This window comes from Danio rerio, chromosome 2 (assembly GCF_052040795.2).
Source record: "Danio rerio strain M-AB ecotype USA chromosome 2, GRCz13ab, whole genome shotgun sequence".
Classification (NCBI taxonomy): Eukaryota; Metazoa; Chordata; class Actinopteri; order Cypriniformes; family Danionidae; genus Danio; species Danio rerio.
Window position 1 is genome coordinate 36,146,747 of NC_141022.1, and position 24,408 is coordinate 36,171,154.

The 24,408-nt window shown below is 36.1% G+C and overlaps 2 protein-coding genes across 18 annotated transcripts; one reads left to right on the forward strand and one right to left on the reverse strand.

Annotated features, from left to right (window-relative positions):
• Positions 1-353: 353 nt before the first annotated feature.
• prpf4ba (pre-mRNA processing factor 4Ba) lies at positions 354-17,134 on the reverse strand. 15 transcript variants are annotated; one of them, XR_015478658.1, is made up of 18 exons: positions 15,748-15,812; positions 14,933-15,390; positions 14,218-14,824; positions 13,309-13,449; positions 11,366-11,512; positions 11,204-11,285; positions 10,565-10,772; positions 8,139-8,212; positions 7,725-7,815; positions 7,430-7,577; positions 5,436-5,573; positions 5,203-5,356; positions 5,008-5,122; positions 4,496-4,647; positions 4,316-4,402; positions 1,658-2,485; positions 867-942; positions 354-603 (listed from the first exon to the last, which is right to left on the reverse strand). XR_015478658.1 is itself a non-coding variant. In XM_087241028.1 (16 exons), the coding sequence occupies exons 2-16, from the start codon at positions 15,381-15,383 to the stop codon at positions 2,282-2,284; spliced, it is 2,799 nt and encodes a 932-aa protein (XP_087097154.1). In that variant the 5' UTR covers positions 15,384-15,390; positions 16,723-17,134; the 3' UTR covers positions 354-2,281. The 15 variants fall into 15 exon arrangements, 4 of the variants coding, with proteins under 4 accessions (XP_087097154.1, XP_087097153.1, XP_087097152.1 ...); XR_015478657.1 differs by lacking the exon at positions 15,748-15,812 and adding an exon at positions 16,723-17,134 and having other exon boundaries at positions 14,218-15,390; XR_015478659.1 differs by lacking the exon at positions 867-942.
• Positions 16,343-24,315, forward strand: si:dkey-154p10.3. Of its 3 annotated transcripts, none has more exons than XR_015478665.1 (8): positions 16,343-16,376; positions 16,688-17,214; positions 18,492-19,188; positions 20,005-20,092; positions 21,486-21,757; positions 23,281-23,492; positions 23,874-23,997; positions 24,087-24,315. XR_015478665.1 is itself a non-coding variant. In XM_087241029.1 (8 exons), exons 2-8 carry the CDS (start codon positions 16,699-16,701, stop codon positions 24,241-24,243), a joined length of 1,941 nt encoding a protein of 646 aa, XP_087097155.1. In that variant the 5' UTR covers positions 16,343-16,376; positions 16,688-16,698; the 3' UTR covers positions 24,244-24,315. The 3 variants fall into 3 exon arrangements, 1 of the variants encoding a protein (XP_087097155.1); XM_087241029.1 differs by having other exon boundaries at positions 21,486-21,710; positions 23,359-23,492; XR_015478666.1 differs by lacking the exon at positions 23,281-23,492 and having other exon boundaries at positions 21,486-21,710.
• The last annotated feature ends 93 nt before the right edge of the window (positions 24,316-24,408 follow it).

Sequence of the window (24,408 nt, forward strand, 5' to 3'; positions counted from 1 at the left end):
TGGGAACAAATCCCCTAAGCATCAGCCCTGTTCATTTCAGATTAGAGCTTTGCTTTGTGTTGGATCTAAACATGCCTTTAGGAGTGACCTGGATTAAAGGGCCTTGAAGAGCTCTCGTCCCTTTGAAAGCAGAGGCAGGCAGGAGGATGATGGACAGACATGTCTCCTTTGGCCAGAGAATATACTCGAACACAAAGAAACAGTGGGAGAAATAGCACAAACAGCAGTTAGTGTTTATGAAACAAAATCCACCATAAGGTTCCTAAGAAGCTGAATTATGTTCTTGCAGTGTATGTATTTAATTGCATGAAATGTGTGAAAGACAGACAACTTGTAGGAAGTCTAAATTCTTGTTTTTTGTATTTTTCACCACAAAACAGCTTTATTTTATATTGTTTAATGATAACAAATAATGTAAATTTACAGTAAATTATTCCACTTTCATGCAGGAAAGGGCTTTGCAAAAGATAACAGGCAGATTATTCTTCCAGAATGAGCTATGCTTTTTAACAGGTGTATTTGAAACACAAGGAATTGAGATATAAATAAAGAAGCAATTACCGCTTGTAACAAGCAGATTCATTGATCAGAGCAGGAAAACCCCTGTATCAAAAGACAACATGGTCACAAACACGAGAACAGTCACAAAAAAAGACATCTAAATTGTCTACGCATAGCGAAAAACACACCCAGAGGGATTGTACAGTAGTGCATTGGAAGCCATACATTTGATATATTCTCATGCATATTGAAGTTGGTTGTACAAAAAAAAACTACATATAAGAGTGTGACAACTCTGAAAAAGGTGAGGTATGACTAAAAGGCAGTACACTGAAGGTGCTTGGTTCATTGCAAATACTTCTTACCCTCAACATTACGTGTAACCAGTTCCTTCCGTTTTAGAGATAGTGACTCTTTTCAGTCAAACTGACTGTTTTGGCTCTGTGAGAAACACCACAATGAAAGCTCTGCTCCAAAACATAATTACTCAGCTATATTACTTTATTTATATATGAAGAGTTCAGATGGAAAAGCCTTGTCTGTTGTTGTAGTTGTATTCTAAAATATGCACTTTTCTCAGCCTATGTTCAGTTATTAAAATAAACTACTCATCGCCAAAAGAGGAAAATTACTGAAGCTTCACACAGAATTAACTTATAGTTTTCAACTAATATTTCTGATGGGACTTATGGGCTTTTGCATCTGAACCCTTCAATACATATGTATACACAAAACTGAGATTAAAGACATTTGTGCTGTTGTAAATTTTATGATCAAATATTTGCAGTTCTTATCAACTTTCTATTGTTAACAGCTGCTAAAAATTATGCTTTGCCATCACAAAACATTTTTCAATTTGACCAGGATTCCTGTTTTTACTTTATTTTTGAACAAATAAATGGAAAAACATTACTGAATCTCACCAAAAGCTACCCTTTGAATAGTGTTCTGCAGTGCAGTATAGTTAAAACAATTATTGCATATAGTATATGAATGTTTATAGTGCCTCACGATGTTTTGGAACAGAGCAACAGGGTTTCAATATGTCCATTTTTATAAATGACATTTTGTAAACATGCAAAGGAAGCCAAATACGATTTTGGATTTGTAAAGAATGCAAACTGATGGTGCTATTTGTTTTGAAGGGTTAGCTTACCTTCAGTGTACCGACAGAGGTGTACAACCTGCCTTTACAGATGAGGTTTCCCTGCAGACCAGGTCAAGCAGGACCCAAGACCTCAGATTCAGCAGAAACACACCTAGGGCAAGGGGCATGCCGTCGACCTGCACGCCAGGTTGCGTTCTCAATCTCACACCTAAGGGAGGGCGGATATAGACAGCATTTATGCTGGCCTGACTCACGTCACACTCTAAACAGTCCTTGGTGATTTGCTTTACATCAAATTCTAGAACTGTGCATAAACTATAAGGTATATCAACTGGGTTTTCTTACATTCTGAAGTGTAATATCAAATATATCTGACATTTAATATCATTTTAGCTGCTACAAGAAGCTGTGTATAAAGCATGCAGTCTGAACAATATAGATTATCTTGAAAGCATTATCTCTTTACATCATATAGGGTGTCTTGTAGATCATCTAATAATAATAATAAAAAATAATTGAAGAAATATTGAGTGTGTTCTGGTCTGAAAATTATTACAATCTGAAATAAAAAATAAAACAGCATGGCAATAAAATATGCAAACATCTTTTGTTTTCTGCGTCATATTTGCAGATACAAAACCATCATGAGTCTCTGAGGTATGTTGCTGGTGGTCATATTCTCTCTTGGATGAAAGGATGCTGTAAAGCCTGGTTGATGGTGATCCGTTTGGCTGGGTCCAGCATCAGGATCTGGTCCAACAGATCTTTCAGCTGACCAACCTTCTTTCGCTGGTCCTCTGGTAAAGCCTGGCGACCCACCATGTCCATCGACAGGTCCTTAGTTGGGTTAATGGTGCTCATGACTGTGATCTTTTCCTGCAGAAAATGACAAAAAAATAAAAAGTCAAGGAAAAACATGCACACCTCCTTCAAGTGTTATAAATATTTTTACAGCTGCTAAATTAATTGGAATATAGTGTTGAAATAAAACAAATTATAATATAGTTCCAAATTGACAATAACATATAACTAAAAAGTTATATTCTTTGGTTTTGAATTATATCATTTAACTCAAAACACTAGAAGCCAGGGTGTGAGACATTAATCTTTTGCTTCCCGAGCACTGGCTGAGCAAAATTGATGCAAAAGCTAAAAGGCAGGGTCCCAATGACTGTATACCAGTACCTGGGGCCTCATGTACGAAGACTTGTGTGGAAATCTTACTAAAACATTGCGTACGCACAAAGCTGTAAAAAATTCAGATGTATGAAACACTGCGTACGCCGAATCTCACGCATATTCTTTTGTACATCTGAATGAACGTGAAACTGAGCGCAACATGCACGAGCACAAAACTCCTCCCTGCCTCCTCCCCCGTATGAATATGCTAATGACTATGCTAATGGCAAAACCCAACGAAAAAGCAATGGCAAAAGCAAGCAAAAAGAGAAACTTTGAACAGAATGTGAATTGGAGGTGCTGCTTTCGGAGGTAGACCGGAGAAAAGCGGTGTTATTTGCAAGTTTGTTCTCCGGAATTAACAACAAAAGAAAAAAATAGAGTGGGAGAGTTTAGCTGATGCGGTCAACACAGTTGGGTCTGAACATCGCACTGAGTGCATTAAAAAAAAGAAATAGTGTGGTTTATATCTGTAAAATGTTGCAGGACGCTTAACAGTCTCAGTGGCGCTACTCGTAAGACGCATGTGATCATGAATTGATACATTCGAGCATGAACTCAGCTCGAATTCAGCGTCTGATGAACTCTTTCTTGTTTTTTCCCCCGCTACATATCAGATTTTGCAAACTATTTATCACGAGAAAGACAAGTAGGAATCATCAATAAGTTCATATCAATAAGCATCATATTTTATTTGCACATTTATTGAATGGAAATGTTTCTGATTCACGCATGCAAATTCATCTTCAGATAGTGTCTTTATAGCAATGTGCGTGCGGTAGATCGCTCAGATTACATTGGGAAAACAGGCGACTGCTGCAAATTGTGCTTTAATGTTTAGCTGGTCAAATGTATGATATGGAAACCTTATATACCTGCTGAACCCGTCTCATACAGCTGCCATTGCAAGGCTCAGACGCTTTGTAGAGAGGAATTTAACACAACTGCCTCTAGGAGTCGCCAATGGAAATAAAACAGACACAAAACAGACACGCACAAAAAATGTGCATACGCCAGCCAGAAAGCTGCCATGAAGCTAAATCCAAACGTGAGCGATTCTGAGCGTGAAACCTGGCGTACGCAAAGTTTTTGTGCGTACGCAGCGTTGATACATGAGGCCCCTGGTCTTTACCAATACCCAATAGCTTGGTCTTTGTGGATCCATTCAGGTCGATGAAACTCTTTTGTTGATAAACTTGTCTGGACAGGTTCTGGAACTATCTACCACATTTACATACGGTTTAGCCGCCTACTCATAACATTTATCCACAAATTAGACTTGTTTTAGACGCGCGACTTGTTAGACTTGTGCTAAGAGTCATGTGGATTTCTTGAAGATGCTGTTTGTTCCAGAACCAACACACCTCAAAGAATTTTGCTTGTACCAAGTCTCCTGGGCTGGGTTCTTCAACTTTATGACAATAGCAATAAGCATTCGCGAAATCCTCAGGAAAATAAGTTGTTTCAAAATAGTGTATGAGTAAGTTTGCTATTACATTTAAAGTGAATGAAATATGTAACCCTTACCCTTTCAGTGACTTTATCAACCTCAGTGTACAAAAAGTTCAAGTTTTGGTCAAAGTGCTGGTCCTTGAACAGACCCTTCCTGATCATCTGTGAATAAAGATTATTTGGTATATTTGAAGGTTATATTTTACTAAATTATGTCATAGTTTAATTCAAATTCTTCATACCTGATGCACTTACCTTATTAGGCAATTTTCCTTTGAGGTCCATGTTGAGCTTCAGCATGTGATTATTGGTCTTGCCGGGGAAAAGGATTTTTCCTGTGTATAGTTCATAGAGAGTGCAGCCCACAGACCACATATCGATTCCGTAATCATATGACTTTCCAATGACTGCAAAAAAGGAGAAGAAAAACTTAAAATCAAGTTTCACCAACAATCAGGTTGGGTTACCTGAAACTCTTAATTCTCAATATGCAAAAGGAGTTTCATCTTAATGGAAGTCAATGTATTATCAAGAACCACTGGTAATGATTTTGTTATGCTTGTTTTTTTCTCTCAAGGAGCCGTTAGCCACAGACTTTCATTATTAATCACCAATGGCCACAACTGTTATTCAGCTAAAGAAAAAATACCTTCGATAACGTTCTACCGAAAAAGAGGTTTGTGTTAGACTACTTGAGGGTAAACCGTCTCTTCAAATCTATAAATGAAGCACATCTGCTTTATTTGTTCATTTCACAGCACACTTACTGATCTCAGGTGCCCTGTAGAAGCGGCTGACCAGGTATGGAGTTATGTCATTGTCTGCCACATGTGACGCTGAACCAAAGTCACACAGCTTGAGGATGGTTTTGGGTTCGTTGACCTTTAGGGAAAGCCAATTACATGACGCATTAGAGATCAAAATTGAAGCCAGTGTGCAGTATTTAAGGCAAGAAACCTCACCAGAATGTTGTCAGGTTTGATGTCAGCATGCAGGATGTTGCATCGCTTGAGGTGTTTGAGTGCCAGGAATAGCTGTTGGCTGTATGAGCGCACAGCCTTGATGTGTAGCCCAACGTCCTTGCCATACTTCCTCAACACCTCCCGCAGGTTCATGCTAAACCAGAAAACAAGAAAGCAGCTTAAACAGAAGAACTCCACTAATATTGATGTGAAATCTGTTGACTGTAATGTACCTGAGTGGTTCGAATACCAGACACAAATGCTGCTTATGATAAAAGTGTCTAAAAAGGCGCAAGCAGTGGAATTTATCATCAGCATCAGCGTCGTTCAGTTTCTTCAGAAACTCCAACTCCTTGAGGCCTGTCTTTTGCCTGTGGGACAAAACAAAGCCAAGTGAAGCACACATCCACTCTAAATCTTATCGTCTGTCTAATTCAGGGGTCACCAATCTTGGAGGGCTGGTGTTCCTGCAGATTTTAGCTTGATCTTGCCTTAACACACCTGCCTGAAAGCTACAATTGTACTATATAGCATTGTTTCCCAACCCTGTTCCTGGAGGCACACCACTAGTACATATTTTGGATTTTGGCCTTATCTGACCCATTAACTTTTAAACATGGAGTCTTTTCTCATGTTCTGCTGAGTTTATTCAGGTGTGTTTGGTTAGGTAGAGGTTAAAACTGGCTGATTCTCAATATGCGTTCTTCAGCGAGCTTGTGTCCTCGTGTAACGTCATAATCAACTGCCAAAGTTCAGTTCCAAAACTTCAGACTGCAAGAAAAAAGGACATGTGAAAGGAGGTAGGAAGCGCAGCATTTTATATAGACTTATTATTAAAGTTCAGAGATATAACTTATTTATCTCAGGACTTTCCCTAAACGAAATTGTGAAAGTAAACATTACCATGAAAATCTTTATAAATGCATAAACGCATTAAGGGTGTTTATTTGCATTAGTTTTATTTGTATTGTGCAACGTATATTTATAAGGTCTATATTAAAAAGGGAAAAACAATAAATTGTTGTATGAATGCTGTAATGTTTAAACCATTTTCAAGTCCGTTCTCGAAATTGAGAAACAGCCAGTGTGTACTACTGGTGTGCCTTCAGGAACAATGTTGGGAAACACTAATATATAGGACCTTGATTAGCTTATTCAGGTGTGTTTGATTAGGGTTGAAGCTAAAATTTGGAGGACACCAACCAGTGCCAGCCCATCCAACAGTCAATAAAGGAGGTTGCCTAGGGCCCCACAAACGCTGCTCTTGTATATTTACTGTAAATGTAAGTGTGAGGATGAGCGCATACTTATAAATCATGAACAATGTGCATTTGCGCAAAAGCCCCAAACCCCATTAAATGCAATACAATTCACACCGACGATGAAAAAAACTCCACATTTCATAAAAAAAAAAAAAAATAGCTCTGTATAGTTCATATATGACAAATAGCTGAAAACGATAATAAATACACAACAGAATGAATAAAAGCAGAAAATATAAGAAACATACCCAGCAGCACCACACTCTATTTTGCATAACAGCACCCACGATCGGCTATTGGGCGAAATTGAATGACAACTAGAATGACATAACGTATTCCTACAGATTCCACATATCTCTCCAAATTGCTCCCGTTCGATATAAACCCGAAAAAAGTATATTAAAGTCTTAAGGAATTTACGTTATAAATGCTGTTGCTACTTTTAATCAATCTTAATCAAATTTTATTTTGAAATGAAACTGTATCCAAATGTCATCTATCCAGAGCTAAAAAAAAAAGGATGAAAAAAAAAGCAGAGGAAGAAAAGCAAGCTAAAAAGTAAAGGTATGTTCTGCTATAGTACATGATGTAGTAGTATTTTACAGTACTTGCAAACTTATTTGTTTAAATCTAAGTAAATATATTTAAATATGTATTACAGGTTAAATGTTACAGTTAATAAAAATGCATACACAATGCTTTCTTACTGTTTTTACACCAGCGGGCCACATTTTTTTTAATCTCGCCTAGGGCACCTCAACCCGAAGGGCGGGAACTGACACCGACCCACCAGGAACAAGTTTGGTGACCCCTGATCTAAATAAATCAATCCCTACAACATAATTTATTGAGAACATCATTATTTTAGACATAACCAAAACCACTTCTGTGGTTTAATAAGAAATCCAACTGTATAAGACAGTGTTTAAAAGCATAACGTTGAGTTTTTAGGGGTAGTCTCTTACATCATCTCATTGTTGCGTATTATTTTCACTGCCACTTCCTGATTGGCTCGAGCCAAGTCTCTTGCTCGGATCACGTTACTGAAGACGCCCTGTCCAGTGTAGCCGTACACCGCGTACCGTTTGTCCAACACCTCACCAATGTTCACACCTGATTACATTAAGGCAACAATCACATTTTTGACTTCTTAAACACAAAACCATTTGAAAATGTCAAGCTTATATAATGTAAGGTCTTATATTCTAAATTCTAAATATAGATAGACATACAGAATTGTTTACAAGAAAACAGACTTACGGTAATATCCCTCAGCATCTGTCCAGTTATCTCTGAGACTCGGGTTTTCCTTAAAGTCCTTCCCGATGCCTGCGGCCCGTAACCTGGCACTCTGTGTAGAGATTAGATGTTGATGTGTCATTGTCAACATGATTGAATTGATTGAGTTGATTAAAACGTTCATTCACAAACGAGTGACTGACACCATTTGAAAGTCTCATGGGCCTCTAGATCCAGTGAGCACCATAGAGTCAGATTACCCACTTGGGAAAAAAAAGAAGCTTTGAACAAAGTTTCCAGTACAGAAACAACAGCCTGCAGAGGACTATGCAACTCTACCTGTTGAGATCCCCTTACATGAACAAAATCAAATCAAATTCTGGGGCTTGCAAAGCCACTGACCTATGCAAAGGGAAGCAGGAACTGGCTACTCACATCAAAGTATGCAGCAAACATGTCATCTGACTCTGTGAACATATCAGGGGCTGGAGGCTTTTTTGAATTAGCACCTAAAGAAGAACAAATATGCAATGAAACATAGACTTTATGTGCATCAAATATGGCTGCACAATACATCATTTCAGCATCGATATCGCAATGTGCACATCTGCAATAGTCACATCACAGGAAGTGCAATGCTGAACAAAGTAGATTTTTGAAGTCACTAAAGGGTTTAACCATATTGGAGTGAATGTTTATCATTTTAAAGCTTGACGGTGTAAGTTTAAAGTAATCAAATACACAAATGTGTACTGTTAGTAAATCTATTACAGGTGTATTTATAGAATTATTTATACGATGAAGCATGGCTGGGTGATTAATCGAAATCGACATTCAGAATCTATAATCGATAAAATTTTTCCAGGTCGATTTTTTTAATTACTTTTCTTATCGTATGTGGTCAGGTGACCCCGCTCTGTTAGCCACACTTTGCAGCCACATCTGATCTCTGGTCAAGTAAGATGATGGACTTATTCTTGAGCCTTACTTCGCACTTCATTGACAATGGTTGGAAGCTGCGCCAGACATGCCTTATTTACATTAGAATATTTCTTTACAGAAGATGTAAGTAATGCACTGTTTAAAATTTTATATACATGATATTCAAGAGTTAATTTATTTAGAAGAGATTCTGCTTATTTTTAATACATCTAATAATAAAAACTGAAAATAATTTATTTTGTTTTTAATAGTGCAAGTTATTCATTTTCAGTTTTTTGTAAGGAAAAAACTAACTGTTTATTTTAGGCAATGCGTGTTTTAATTTCATTTGTTCAGCGCTGATGTTCAACAAATAATCATAGATAGTAGATAGTGTGTGTTTCCTATAATTATTTTAAAATCAAGCAAAAATCTCTCACTTGTAATATGTGAGCACATTCACTGTACAAAACCAGTGAGTGAACTATGAGTGCAAAAAATAAATAAATTAATAAATCATTCATTAATCGTAATTGAGTCAAAATGTTCAATCAATTTAGATTTAGATTTTAGGTCAAATCTCCTAGCCCTAAAAGACTATACAGTGATTTTTCTTATTTAGATTTGATTATTCAATTTGTGTACCTAAATAATGTGATACAAACTATTTCACTTCTATCTTCCTAATAATCCAGAATACTCCCAAGAAGTCTAAATTAATGAATTATTTTTAAAAAGAGCTAATAAAGCTAACTGGTGAAATTGTATTCATATCGCAACATATAATGCAGCAAAACAAAATATCACAATGACAATTTTTCCAATATAGTGCAGCCCTAATATCAGAACATCTTTTCTTGCATTACACCAGAAAGAGAATTTTTCATGTCTCAAACATCAATAACTTGTTTCAACTTTCCACACAACTGATATGGGTGTTGACTTAAATCTCATACTGACACCTGCTGGAATGTAGCAGAAAGCAGAAGTTTGCTGTCACAGAAACTAACCAATTGAGCTTGTCTATATAAAAAGAAACAGCATTGAATCAAATTATTTCACAAGTGTGCTTGTTTTAAATTGAATCATTAAATTATTTAATCCAGCAAACATCAACCTTTAGACCTCCATAAAACATTTTCTTTTCAACACTGACCATTGTGTTTTTTCTCTTTTTCCCCTCACACAAACTAGATCAATGAAATCTAATACAAACTACATTATAGTTTCACGTTATATGAATGTAACCATATTACAAATAGAATTTTTTTTGACCGATTAGATTAATATTTGTCCCAGGATTTAGATTTTTTAAATTCTATTCATATGCATTTCTTTCTTAGCGAGAGACAAAATAGATCACCGTTTTATTTGTCATATACTTAAGAAAAGTTTCCCTGAAATAATACAGGGTTAAATAATGCACTTTTCATTGTGATTATTGGGTAGCACAAACAACACCCATTTTTAAGTGCTTGTGAATGAGCAGAATTCAACCTATACTTGTTTCAAGCCTATATGAGTTTCTTTTCTTCTGCTGAAAAATAAAGATATTTTGCATAATGTTTGTAACAAAACGGTAAATGGTTCCACTTTTCTTTTCTTTTTTTAATCAAGTCAAAGAGCTGATTTAATGCTTACCCACATTCTTTAAAATATAGGTCTGTAACTGGATTACAGGAGGGCCGCAGCTCTGCAGTTTTGCTCCAACCCTAATCAAACACAACTGATCCAACTAATCAAAGTGTTCAAGACTACTATGAAATATTAGGTGTGAATTGGAGGTGGTTGGAGCTAAACCATGCAGAACTGCGACCCTCCAGGAATTTATTTTAAGACCACTGCTTTAAAATGTCTTATATGATGTTCAAAAGAAAAAAGCTCATGCAGCTCTGGACATTAATTATAATGCAATTCAATTTTCTTTCCAGATGACATACCATTTTTTTCTTGGGAGACGAGACTATACTTGGCCTTCACATTATCCTCAAATGTGTCCAGGTTCTCTTGCTCATAGGCTTTGACATCAGCAGCCACACGCTCAAGAATGTCATCAGGGGATGGGGACCGGCTGTGAGTGCTACTCTGAGGACTGCCGTGATCTGAGAGTCCTGACATATTGCTGTCCTCATTCACTGGCTTATATTTCTGTACAAGACACAATGCAAATACAATCAAACAATACTCAAAGATCAGGTGGTTGTAAAATATTTTTAACATCATATTTAGGCCGCATTATTTGATAAAAAAAACACACATAAAAACAGTAATACTGGGAAAAAGCTATTTTATTCCCATTATCAAATGAATTTTCAGCAGCCATTACTCCAGATTTTAGTATGCCTTCAGAAATCCTTCTAGTGTGCTGATTTGGTGCTAAAGAAATAAGAAACACTTGTGCTGCTTAGTATTATGAAATAAAATAGATAATTTGTTTGATACTAAAATCTTTTCTAGCATTACAAATCTCTGTCACTTTGTATAAACTGAATAACAATGTTTTTACCCAATCCAAACTGAACACTAGTTTATGCTTAAAACAAAGTAGAAGCCACTGCAGGAATTAGAAGTATTCTGACCTGCATTATGGCCAAGCGCTGAAGTCTCCTCTGCTCTATCAAAGCCTCCTCGTCCTCTTCATCTACGTCATAATCCTCCAGCCTGGACAAAGATAAGCATTCATGATCAATCTAAATATCATCCACAACATAAAAAGCAAAACAGCTTTCCTTGATACTCACACTTCCTCATCCGAGTCCTCCTGCTCAGCCTTCATTCCTTCAGACAGACTGCCTTTAAACATGTCCTCTCTTTCCTTGCTCCTTCTTCTCCGCCTCTCCTGCGATCTCGAACGCACCGGCTGCCTGCGATCCATCCTGTCACGTTCCCTAGATGTGCACACCATTAATGCAAGTTTAATTACAATGGGAGATGATAAAATGACTCACACCTATTTTTAATCTATTTAACATTCAGAATATAATACAAATGTAAATAATATGACATCCCAGAAGTGTCACTGAAAAGCCTAGTTGTAATGAAAGAATTATACGTACAGTGCTCAGCATAATTGAGTACAGCCCATTTTGAAAATGAATATTTTTTTATCCATTTCTCAGTGAATATAGGCAATGTATTTTGTTGCATTTGAAAAAAAAAACTGAAACAAATATATTTATTAAAATAATATTTAAGTCACCGAATATATTTAGAAATTGAGAGATAATACAATTAAATTAAAGCAAAATATTGCAAAAACAATTACAAACTACAAAATTTTTCATTTTTATTTATTTTTTTGCTTCTCTTTTCCTTTTTTAAAATTTGTATTTAATATTTCTCTATAGTATATACATTTAGGTTTACTAATTTTTGGACCGTTATCGTAAGTTATTTTGTTAGACAAGCTCCAGATTTGGCTTCAGTACTGACTAGGGTTGTAACAATATACCGGTATGACGGTTTACCACGATTTGAACGTGCACGATTATCATACCAATTGCATATCAACGGTTTTAACCCTTAAAGACCGAGACAGCCGCCCGCGGCTAAAAATAAGTATTGCTCTTAAATGTTTAATAACTTTTGATCCGCTGATCCGATTCATACAATTCAAAGATTGGCATAAAGAAGAGAATCTCAGCTTTCCAGTGCTGTATCACATAACATTCGCGGACTTTCAGAGGCTCCGGAATCAGTGCGGTTACGTCATCAACATTTGACAACGCTGATTTGACAAAGAAACGCTCGTCACTGTGTCTCCGGACAAATCAGACATGATACATTGATGCATTATCCCTCCTCCATGCCCAGATTGGTTCAAACTCGCTATATCACAACCAATAAGCATAGGTTTCGCTTTTGTTTGTGGACCAAGCTTTTTGAACAACACGGAATGAGAGAAAGGCATACATTTATGCGTGGCTAAATAAAACGCCAAAAAAAAAAGTTTTGCATGAAATAATTCTCATACTAAGTACTTTTGCATGCACAGCAGCATAGAAACATGACAAAACAGTGACACAGCAAAGACGAACTGCTGCTCTTGCTGTTTTCAAAAGACGCAAATGAAGATGCAGCTGTTTATCTGCATTGCAGACAACCATTTCCAAATCCATATCCATAGACAACCATATCCATGCTGGCACATAAAACCTAAGGATGTTCCATACTGAATCTAGTTTCGTTATGTAACTATTTATAGTATAGTAAATATTTATATCTATTTTTTACTGAGGATTTGCACCATGTTTATTTGGACTTTATTTGGACTTTGACACATTATTTATTATTTTCTTATTTTTATTTGTTCATTGTAAGTGGTGTTGTTTATAGTAACTAAAAATATATTATTTGGAAAAAGTCAAATTTGCTTCACTGTTCTGTTATTTTGTAACATTTGTAACATACCGTATACCGCGAAACAGTCAAACCGTGGTATTGTTTTAGACGATTATCATACCGTGAAAAATTCATACCGTTACAACCCTAGTACTGACTAATCTAATGTAGATGTACAAATATAATATTGTATATCTTCCTATTAAAAATATACATTTAAAAGTTAGATTTGTGAAGGGTCTACTTATATATGCTGAGCACTGTAATTGTGATGCTCTTGGACAGGTGAATACTCTAATGTATAAAGAGTTGACACCATTTACAGTTACAGCTAAGGAGTCACCTGTGTCTGAGAGGAGACCTGCTGCTCCGCCTCCTGGGAGAACGGGACCTTCGTCTGAGAGGCGAGTGGTTCAACCTTCGTCTAGAGCTTATAGAAGGACTGTCTTCTCTATGGGCTCCTGCCATATCACGAGATCGCATCCTGTTAGCACAACAAAACAGCATGAAAGTGACTTAATTTTTTAGCAACAAGGCATGTTTATATGATAATTGGTAATAATACATTTTATTTTACATAATTTGACTAGAACATACACACATAATATGCAAATAATGAGTTATATATATATTATTTGCTACTACTTTTAAATAGCCTTTATTTATTATTGTCTGTTTATTTTGAGTCACTTTATGTATAATTGTAGTTTTTTAAATATATTTCGCTTTTAGTTTTTTTTGTGTGTGTTGTTTTAATCTTTTACTTTATTTCAATTAGTTACAGTCAAAATTTCTCATTTATGTTGAGGTTTTTTAAGTCAAAGTTTTTTCCATCTATATATATTTAGCTTTATTTCAGTATTTATTTTTTTAGCTAGAAGTCTCTCTTGTTAATTTATATTTCACAATATCTATATTTAGCGATATTGTAGCCATTTGCCCAAAAATTGTTTTGTTTGTTGTAGTTAACAATAACACTGATGAATTTTAAATTAACATTTTTAATTTGTATCACTGATACAACTGTAATTTTCATTAATAGTTTATATAACTTTTTATTTCTTTATTTTACATTTATAAAGTTAAACTAAATAAAAAAATGCTGAAATTGTTTATTATAAATAAATTCTTTTCAGTTATAAAAATGTTTTTTGCTAGCTATTTTGAATTATGAATTAGATTAATTAGATGAATATGAATTAGAGCAATTACACAATGTTTCTAGTAATCAAGTGCTAAAACAGAAAGTAACCTGTCACTAGAGAGTCTCTGGCGCTCTTCTTCTCTCCGTCTCCTCTCAACTGACCGAGATCTGCCTCTCCTCGGAGGGGATCTATTGTGGCACGTAGATCTGTCCTGTCTGGATGCCCTGTCTGTGTTCTGAACAACAGGTAGGCGTTCAGGTGAGCGGTGGCTCCTGGGCTGCACAGTTGGGCTAAGTCGATCTGGACCTTGTTTTCTGCTAGGAGATCGATTCTCTTTCCCAGAAGAGACTTCTTTTAAGGGGGCCTTTACTGGTTTCTTGTCTCTGTCAACTTCTGGCAAGCTGGTGCTTCTTTCTTTAGAACCAGATTTGCTGCTTCTTGATGAGGATCTGTGGTCTACAGCTTGCTCTTCAGGCCGTGTATTTGATTTTCTGTTGCTTGTGGCTGATGACGATGGCACTTCTTTAGATTTCACAGGAGATTTGGACCTACGACTTCTATCTTTGGATCTGTCAGTGCTCCTTGATCGTCTCCTTTCCTTCGTTTCACTGGGACCACTAGGTCTCTCGCTGATTTTAATACCTAACCCAGTCATACTCTCTCTTTTTTCAGATTTATGGCTCTGGACTGTCACCTCCTCAGACATGGTTCTGCCTTCAAGCACAGAATAAAATTGTTCATCGTTTACATAATCCTGTTGCAATTTTCTGCCATTCCCCTTAACCGTTACAAGCTCATCGAGATCTTTTCTCTGTTGCTCACCATTTCGAACAGCCTCCTGGACCTCCCCGTCCTCTGAATCAGAGTTATAACCCTGTAATATCAGCCCCATACCTGACTGCACAGACCCTTCCATCAGCTCATTATCAAGCTCTGCCTGAATCATGGCCCTCTGTTTCTCCAGATCCTCCAGAGCAGCAAGGTCATCAAGTCTGAATCGCTTTGGTGAGTCGGCTGCACCTTCATAGCTAGTAGAACATTCTCTATCATCGCGGAAAGAGTCTCTGTGTTTCCGCTTATGTTTGTGTTTGTATTTGTGCTTTTGGTCTCTCTCATCTGGTGAGGAATGTTTATGCTTTTTGTGCTTGCTTCGATGTTTGTGTTTTCTTTTCTTGTGTTTTTCCACCCTGGCAAAGTCCATGTTATCTGCTTTTTTAGCTCCATCTTCACCAGGTACACATTCATTTTCATCCACACTGTCGGAGCTCTCCATATCATCTCTATTAAAAACAGATCAATAAAAAGTAGAGACCAATAGAGCAATATTAATATTACTTCCGACCAGCACGACAAAAATATGAAGATAAGCTACCACAGTATACGAGATGTGAAATAACATTTTGTTTTTGATTTTTGTTTTGTTTGAAGAATCGCTACATACAAAAAAAGAAGAAAAAAAACAACGTTACAGATGATTCACGTTGACCACAGACAGAAACGTGTTTACAGATATTGACAGAAAACTGCAAATCAGATTAGTTTTAAGCAAAACTGTTCACCTTTAGTACCTGTAACTCAATGTGTATATTTCTAATTAGCACAATAATACGACATAAAGTCCGTAAAGTATTACTTACACATAATCCTTCGCTATTGTTTTGGCTAACGCGTCCATGTTCGCCATCTTGATTTTTCCTGGTGTGCCGAGTCGCTTGACGAAGAGTCGATTCAAAATTCAGTCTGGGGGTGATACTTAAATTTGCTTAAAATAAATTGTGAAACTGGCGTCCAAATAATTGTTTGAAATGTTGTCGCACTTTCTTCTCAGTATTTGTTACTGTACTGTACCTATACGCGAATTGAATATTGAAATCTGAATTGATTGAATCACTGAGTCGATACACAGTAGCTTTAGTTCATTGGGGTGAATCATTCGTTTGGAGCTTTTTCAAACCACGCATGTGCAGTGTGTATGACGCGACGAACGAGGCAGGGATCATAAAGATAAACAGTCTGCAAACCGTTGTCTTAAATTTAGTGTTCACTTCTTTTGTCAACGCACTTAGTTTTCGACAGTTATACATTGTGTTTACACATGATTATAGTGTTTACTTTTGTCAGTATAGAGAACAATACAGCAAAAATATAACATTTTACGTTGTATCTGTGGATGGTAATTACGCTGTGGTCCCTAAACAGCACACCACCGGCGTCTACGGCACAGCGAAAACTACGTAATGTAAATATACCACTCTGTTTGATGAAGGTACGCACATAAATACTCACAATTTAAACTGAATGATTTAAATGTCAAATGTAGCTTTCTTTCTAATTGACTTCTCATTACTGTAGTGAATGCTACCTAATAGCTAATTCAGAATAACAAGTAACGTTAGTGTCGTTGTTATGGCTAAATGTTTTTATTTTGCTAACGTTAACGTTACACCATATTGTCTAGTAGCATGCAGTAACTTCCTGTAAAACTAAATTAATTAGCTATCAGTATGTGAATACATGTACATTTGTCTTTATTATTGAAGTGTGTATAATGACTAATGTATTTTCCTCCTTCTCTAGTATTTCCAAAAATGGGTGGGTTTAAAGATACATACCAAGACGTTCAACCAGTAACTCTTCGACTTGCAGAAGAAAACGTCACCTCTAGTCTCTACTGCAACTCGGCTGTGGGCATTGAAGCTCATGTGTCCACTTTAGTTGAAGCTTTCTTAGTTGAAGTATACAGATGTAGAATATGTCAATTCACTAGCAGCCACAAAGCCAAGATTAGCCATCATGTTATGGAAAGACATGATCCAGTGTCTCCATGTCCACATCTGCCGTGTCTGGAGAAAGAGGATGAAGAGAGTTTGTGTGTAGAAATGAGGGTTAATGATGAAGAGGAAGTCGAACACAACAGTTCTCCATACGATCTAGAGAGCGACCTCCAATCTGGCTCAAAGAGCAATGAGGATCAAATGGACATGGAGCGCATTTCTTTCCTTCTTCCAATGTATGGCATGTTTCAAAACATAAGCCCAAGGTCATGTGATATTGGCCTGGGTTCCAGCTCTGATGGTAACTTGCATGTGGCACAAACCTGTGAGGTAATTGGAGAGATTTTTTTTGATGTTAAAGGGAAAATTCATCCATAAAAATGAAAATTCTGCATTATTTACTCTCCCTTGACTTGTTAGAAAACAGTTTGAGATTTTTGTTCTGTTTTGAATGTTGGAAATCCGTAAACAGTGACACAAATATAGTAGAAAAAACAAACACAATGCAAGCCAATGTTTAAAAGATTTTAACATTTTTCAAACAGAACAAAGTGTCCAACAGAACAAAAACTCAAACTGGTCAGGAACAAGCCAAGCATAGGAAATTAATCTCAGAATTTTCCTTTTTGGGTAAATCATCCCTTTAAAGCAGTGGGTTACCCAAAAATTAAAATTGTCATCAAGATTTTCAATCCTGCATAGCTTTTTATTCTTTTGTTAAGATATTTTGGAAAAAGTTTTTAACTATACAATTTTGAATTCCATTGACTTCATTTGTTTGTACGTTTGGCAATGCAAATTACCATTATTCTTCAAAACACGTTCCTGAACCACAAACAAAAGTCATAGATGTTTTAAACAACATCACTGCAAGAAAATGATGGCTGTATTTAATTTTTGGTCAAACTTTTTCACTAGTTTATGTGTTGGATTGTCTTTATCTAATACCAAAATTAAATAAAGAAACCAGAATCCTCCCTTGACTATATTTCTTAGCTAGAATTTTGTTTAGGATCGTCTTTTGTAAGGAATAAATTAGATTCAGACACTACATTTGCAATATCAGGGTGTCTGCGGGATCCTAAAAAGGATGAAAGCTTGATCAATCAATGTAGAGAAGTTCAGAGCCCTTAAAAAGTGTTAAAAAGTCTTAAAAGCTGTTTTGCAAGGTATTACATTTTAAATAATTTTTGATTATGCAATGTATGGTTGTATGCTAAAGTTTGCCTGAATTAAATCTGCGAGTATCAGGATGCTATGTAGTTTATGAAATAAACAAAATCCTGATAGATTTGACATCATGCTTCTATGTTTACTGCAGAAACCAAGGCAACACCATTATTTCTGCAGTTCTATAGGCACCAATCTGCTGTATTAGCTTGATTTAATAGATTTTCAAGTTTTGGAATAGTTTCTTACATTAATATTTAGTAAATGTACTGTAAGTTAAAATCTCGCCAGTGTTTTTGGTTGAAACCCAAACCTGTTCTAAGGTCTTAAAATATATGGAAAGAGTCTTAAAAGTCATTGAATTCCACTCTCTTATTCCCGAATACACTCGGAGTATGAAATAATGTCTTTATTTATGTAAATTTTGTTTTGTGCAGGTGAGCACACTTTTTGAGGAAGATAGACATGATGATAACAGCGATGAGGAGCGTGTCTTTCAGCTGGAAGATGCTAGCACAGATCTGACCGTCCCTTTGAATAGTGGCATGGACACAGAGGTCCAGGATGAGGAGATGGCCCAGTCAGCTCATCTCATGACTCTCGGTTTGTGCAGAATCTCTAGCACTAAGGGTCAACCTTCATCTGCAACTTCAGCAAAGTCCCTTCCAGAAGGTGAGCAGGATGCTGGAGATGCCAGTATGGATGCTGTAATGCAGAAAACTGAGGAGGATGGCGGATTGGCTTGCATCCTCTGCCAAACAGTCGCATCCAGTCGTGTTATGCTAGATGTGCACCTGAAATGCCATAGTGGAGAGCAAGGGTTCAGGTGCCCTCGCTGTGGTTGGGAATCAGAGGAGTGGGCCGATATGGAACATCACTGGAGGTTACATGGAAAAAGAAAAGGCACAAAGAGACATAGATGCAGTGTTTGTCCTAGGTCGTTCAGGAGAGCTGATTCCCGAGATGCACACGAAGAAAGGCATAATCATCAACGGCATCACAGGCGCTCTGAGTCTGGAGAGCCAGTGCAATGTTCTTTCTGCCTGGAATGGTGTCACTCAGGGAAGGAGTGGGAGATACACCAACATTGTCATGTTCAAGGAGGATTCAAATGTTTGCACTGTGATTTCAAAGGTATTTCAAAGTTTTTTTGTGTTTAACTGAATTAACGTATACATATGTACAGTGTGTTGGCTTGCCAATTTTGTGATCAAAAGTATTATTTAGTTATGTGTATGAATGGACAGGATATACAGATTGAAATTTATATTAATGAATACGCCAGTTACATTTGTGAAAGCCTCTATGTTATAGAGTATTATGTAATAAATATATACACACACACATAATCAGAATTATTAGCCCCCCCTGTTTGTTTTTCCCCCCAATTTCTGTTAAATGGAGAGAAGATTTTTTTCAACACATTTCTAATTATAATAGTTTTAATGACTCATTTCTAATAACTGATTTATTTTATCTTTACCATGATGACAGTAAATAATATTTTACTAGATTTTTTCAAGAAACTTCTATACAGCTTAAAGTGACATTTAAAGGGTTAGTCATTCGTATATCGATGGTTTGTTCTGTAGACTGTTGAAAAAAATATAGCTTAATAATTTAAACCTTAAAATGTTTTTTTAATTAAAAACTGCTTTTATTCTAGCCAAAATAAAACAAATAAGACTTTCTCCAGAAGAAAAAATATAATCAGACATACTGTGAAAATTTCCTTGCTCTGTTAAACATCATTTAGAAAAAAAAAGAAATAAAAAGAAAAAAAATCAAAGGAGCGCGAATAAATCTGATATTAACTATTTATTTATATATATATATATATATATATATATATATATATATATATATATATATATATATATATATATATATATATATATTCAATTCAAAATGTGCATTTTGGATTTATAACTTTGTATATCTTTCTTTAAGAAAAGACATGGAAGAAGACTCTGAAACATATCCACACTCAACACAAACAGGCTGAAGCAAATCAGGACAATCAGATTGCTCACAGTAGGTAGGTGTATTTTGTGGAAATAAATATATATTTTTTTTATTCAAAATGAGAAAGTTTACCCAAAAATTAAAATTCTGCCACAGTTTACTCATCCTTGATTTGTTCCAAACTAGTTTGAGAAACCCCTAACCATTGGCATGTTTCGTAGGAAAAACAAATACTTTGAAAGCTAATGGTTACTGGATTCCGACATTCTTTAAAACATCTTCTATTGTGTTCAAAAGAAGAAAAAAAGCTCAGACTTGTTTGGAACAAGTAAAAGGTGAGTAAATAATAGCAGAATTTTTATTTTTGGGTGAACTTTCAGTTTAAATAAATGATTCTCAGCATGTGAGACAGCCGCCCTTTAGGGGGGCATCAGCAAATTAATAATAGGCCCAAACAATGACTTCAAATAATTTAAAAAGAGACAAACAGGCTTGCAAATCGCTAAATTGATTTTAATTCATCTTTCCAATGACTGATTTTGTTGCAATTTTAATTTAATCAGTTTTTTTACAGTAAGAACCAGGATTCCCAGTTTTGAAAAAAAGATATTCATGGTAAACCTATTTTAAAGGTATGATTGTTTTTGAACTGTAAAAGTCAAAAATAGTAGTAATGGCTTTATAACATTAGAAAATAACATTTATATTTATATGATGAATATACATTTTTTTCTAGTTACGCTAAGATATTGATTATTTTATCTGGTAGTAAAAATATATTATGCTGCTAAAATATTTATTTTAAAAAATCCTCAAAATTAGGCCTTTTCAAGTAAATAACAAATGACTTTTAAATTATATAAATACATTTGTGCGGGACAAAAGTGGGTACATTATGCCCTTTAAAACTTTTGCCATCCTGACACAGAAAGCATAAGCACAATTCACAGAAAACATTAGCATCCATACATTAAAACAATTCAATTATTTTTGTGGATTTTTTAAGAACTATTGCTATATGCCTGACATGCTTTAACATACTAGTCAATTAAAATACAACATAAAATGAGAAATTGATCAACACAACATGTAGCTATAATGTAAATACCATGGAAGGGAAAGAGGCTAAAAAATACTGTTATATGGGGTTCTAGTAAGGACAATAAGCTGTAGCTGTCCTCTGGGCATCATCAAAGCACAATTTATCCTGCTCTATTTGTTTACCACTAGCGAATGCTGATGGCATTTTCTTACATCATAGTTTCAATTATCATTCAATAGGTGTTAATGCTGTACAGTCTGTGTCATTCACAAGTTAATCATATCCATGCTGCACACAGTTTGATTAGTAATTATTTTTTTTTTGATTGCTGAGATGTAGAAGGCTTTAAAAAGTATTTGGTGAGATGATTGATGTTGGATTGCTGAAGCCATTATTAATTTACTTTTTGTTTGTCTGCATTTAGAGATATTCAGCAACTTTCCTCATCCGCCAAGTACCCAGAATGCCTCAGAAGGATGCAGCCGGAGTTGTGGTCTCAGATTAGGAAGAAGAAGGTGAAAAACAGAGCTGTGGGCAAGGAAAAGAGCAATGAAGGGGGGAAGGACAGAGTGAAACACCTAAAGGCTGAGACATCTGTTGGACTCACTGTTACCAGACGGAAAGAGTTCTGCTGCAACCTCTGTGATAAGTATGAGAATCATTGTTTGGTTGTCGATATCTTTACCCATAAGAGCTGTATTATTTTGAACAACTTTAATAGATGTGTGTGGTTGCATCTACAGTTACAGGCCACTTTATAAGGTACACCCATCCAACTGCTTAACTCAAACTTCAAATCAGCCAATCACATGGTAGCAACTCAATGAATGTAGGCATGTAGACATGGTCAAGATGATCTGCTGCAGTTCAAACTAAGCATTAGAATGGGGCAGAAAGGTGATTTAAGTTATTTTGAACGTGGCATGGTTGTTGGTGCCAGATGGGCTGGTCTGAGTATTTCAGAAACTGCTAATCTACTGGGATTTTTTACGCAGAACCATTACTAGGGTTTAAAGAGAATGGTCAGAAACAGAAAAAATATCCAGCAAGCGACAGTTCTGTGGCCACAAATGCCTTGGTGATTTCAGAGGAGAATGGCCAGACTGGTTTGAGCTGATAGAAAGGCAACAGTAACTCAAATAACCACTCGTTAAAATCAAGGTATGTAAAAGAGCATCACTGAACACACAACTTATTGAACCTACTGCAGCAGTAGACCACACCGGGTGCCACTCCTATCAGTCCAAAATTGGACAATAGAAGATTGCAAAAACTCTATTAAAAAAAAAGATATTAACTTGGTACACTTTGGCTCCATTAGAACCAATTGAGCATGGTGTCAATGCCACAGCCTACCTGAGTATTGTTGCTGACCATGTCCATCCCTCTTATGACCACAGTGTACCCATCTTCTGATGGCTACTTCCAGCAGGATAACACGTCATGTCATAAAGCATGAATCATCTCAGACTGGTTTCTTGAACATGACAATGAGTTCACTATACAAATGGCCTCCACAGTCACCAGAGCTCAATCCAATAGAGCATATTTGGGAATGGGATGTGATGGAACTGATTTGCATCATGCATGCGCAGTTGACAAATCTGCAGCAACTGCGTAATGCTATCTCGAATCTATGTCACGGAGGATTAAAGCAGTTCTGAAGGCAAAACCCGGTACTAGTAAGGTGTACCTATTAAAGTGGCCGCTGAGTGTATACAGTATTCATGTAAATTGGGCTGATAATATTCTGTTAAAATAGTTTTGAAAGATGACTTATAGAAACAACAGAAATTGTAATAAATGTAAATATTATTACATTATTTTTTAAATATATTGTTTTTTTTTAATGGAATTAATTCATCGGATGGCTAAGATGAACTTTCAGTAGTAATTTCTGCAGTCTTCAGTGTGTGATTTCATTTCAGAAATCATTCTAATATGCCGATTTTGCGATTAAGAAACATGTCTTGTTATCAATGGAAAAACAGGGTAAATAATTTAGCTAAAACCTTTATGATTTTTTTCTCAGTATTTTTTTGCCATAAAGAAAGAACTGGATTTATTTGACAGAAACTTTTTTATCTTTACTCTCATTTTTTATTTACACATAATTAAATGTGTCCTTGATTAATTTAACTTTTTAATTGCATTGTAATTTTGTAGTAGAAATGCACTGAATTAATTTATATCTTTTAGAATATTTTTTTTTTATCTAGAACACAACCATTTTCTTTTTTTGAGAGAGAGAACTGTTAAGTATTGTTTTTCTATAATTTATTGCTGTCTCTGTGCAGGAAATTTTCTACTAAGTTGACTATGCGGCGTCACATGGGAATTCATCAAGGAGATAAGCCATTTAAGTGTCCACACTGTCATTACTGCACTCGTCTCAAAGCCTCGCTCATCCAACACCTACGCATCCACACAGGTGCATTTGCAAACACATTGTAGATTTTGTAGTTTAATATTTAATATTAACCAATCTTTTTTATATGTAGATGTCTTATAGTGGCAATAGAGCATTACTTTGCAGTGACAATCACACATGTTCTCCACTGCCTTTATTAGCTTAGGCCACTAAACAAGAATTATGATCAAAGCTGTCCTATTAAATGTCTTTCCCATTGTACTTTAATTAGAAATGTATCTGATATATGGATAGAAGAAAATAAACGGCTCATGCTGCCATGCAGAGATTTAGAGCTTTGCGGAATTCTTTTCAAAAGACTGGTTCTCATGGAGCAGTTGCCATGACATTACACTGCCTGAGTGTAAGAACTGCAACAATGTGTTTTTCTTCTCGCTTTAGGTGAGAAACCATACAAGTGTTTGCAGTGCTCCTATGCTTCTATTGACAGAAGCTCTCTGCGCCGACACTCAAGGACGCACACGCAAGAAAAGCCTTATTGCTGCCAGTACTGTCCATACAGCAGGTACATGCACTCGCTTGTCAAAGTCGACAGTCTACACTTGTTTCATACTGCCTCTGTAACTAAGAATACTGCTCTGTGTTTCGCTTCAGCATCCAGAAGAAGTGCTTAGACCTCCATTCACGCCGTCATCACACGGGAGAGTCATTTCCATGTCACCTGTGCCAGTACTCCACACCAGACCGCCAGCTGCTGGTGCGACACATGAGGAAACATCACACTGGTGAACAAAACAGTTCAGGCTGTTGAACAGCAGCTTCACAAAGAGCGCGCGGACATCCAAATGATATTAATGAATGTAATAAAAAATGGTTTTTGTAATTATTGTATTGCTTGTTCTGTGGAGTTTTCTCATTTGGACACTAAGGGTGTGTTCACACATGGCAGGTTTATTTCTATTTAAATGAACTGGTG

Coding starts and splice junctions, on each gene's coding strand:
- prpf4ba (XM_087241025.1), bottom strand. CDS start 15,794: ATGGCGAACATGGACGCGTTAGCCAAAACAATAGCGAAGGATTATGT. Junction 11,513..13,308: donor AGGTCTCCTCTCAGACACAG/GTGACTCCTTAG, acceptor GTGCACATCTAG/GGAACGTGACAGGATGGATC. Junction 10,773..11,203: donor AGCGCTTGGCCATAATGCAG/GTCAGAATACTT, acceptor TGTCTTGTACAG/AAATATAAGCCAGTGAATGA.
- si:dkey-154p10.3 (XM_087241029.1), top strand. CDS start 16,699: ATGGGTGGGTTTAAAGATACATACCAAGACGTTCAACCAGTAACTCTT. Junction 21,711..23,358: donor TGCTGCAACCTCTGTGATAA/GTATGAGAATCA, acceptor GTCTCTGTGCAG/GAAATTTTCTACTAAGTTGA. Junction 23,493..23,873: donor ACACCTACGCATCCACACAG/GTGCATTTGCAA, acceptor TTCTCGCTTTAG/GTGAGAAACCATACAAGTGT.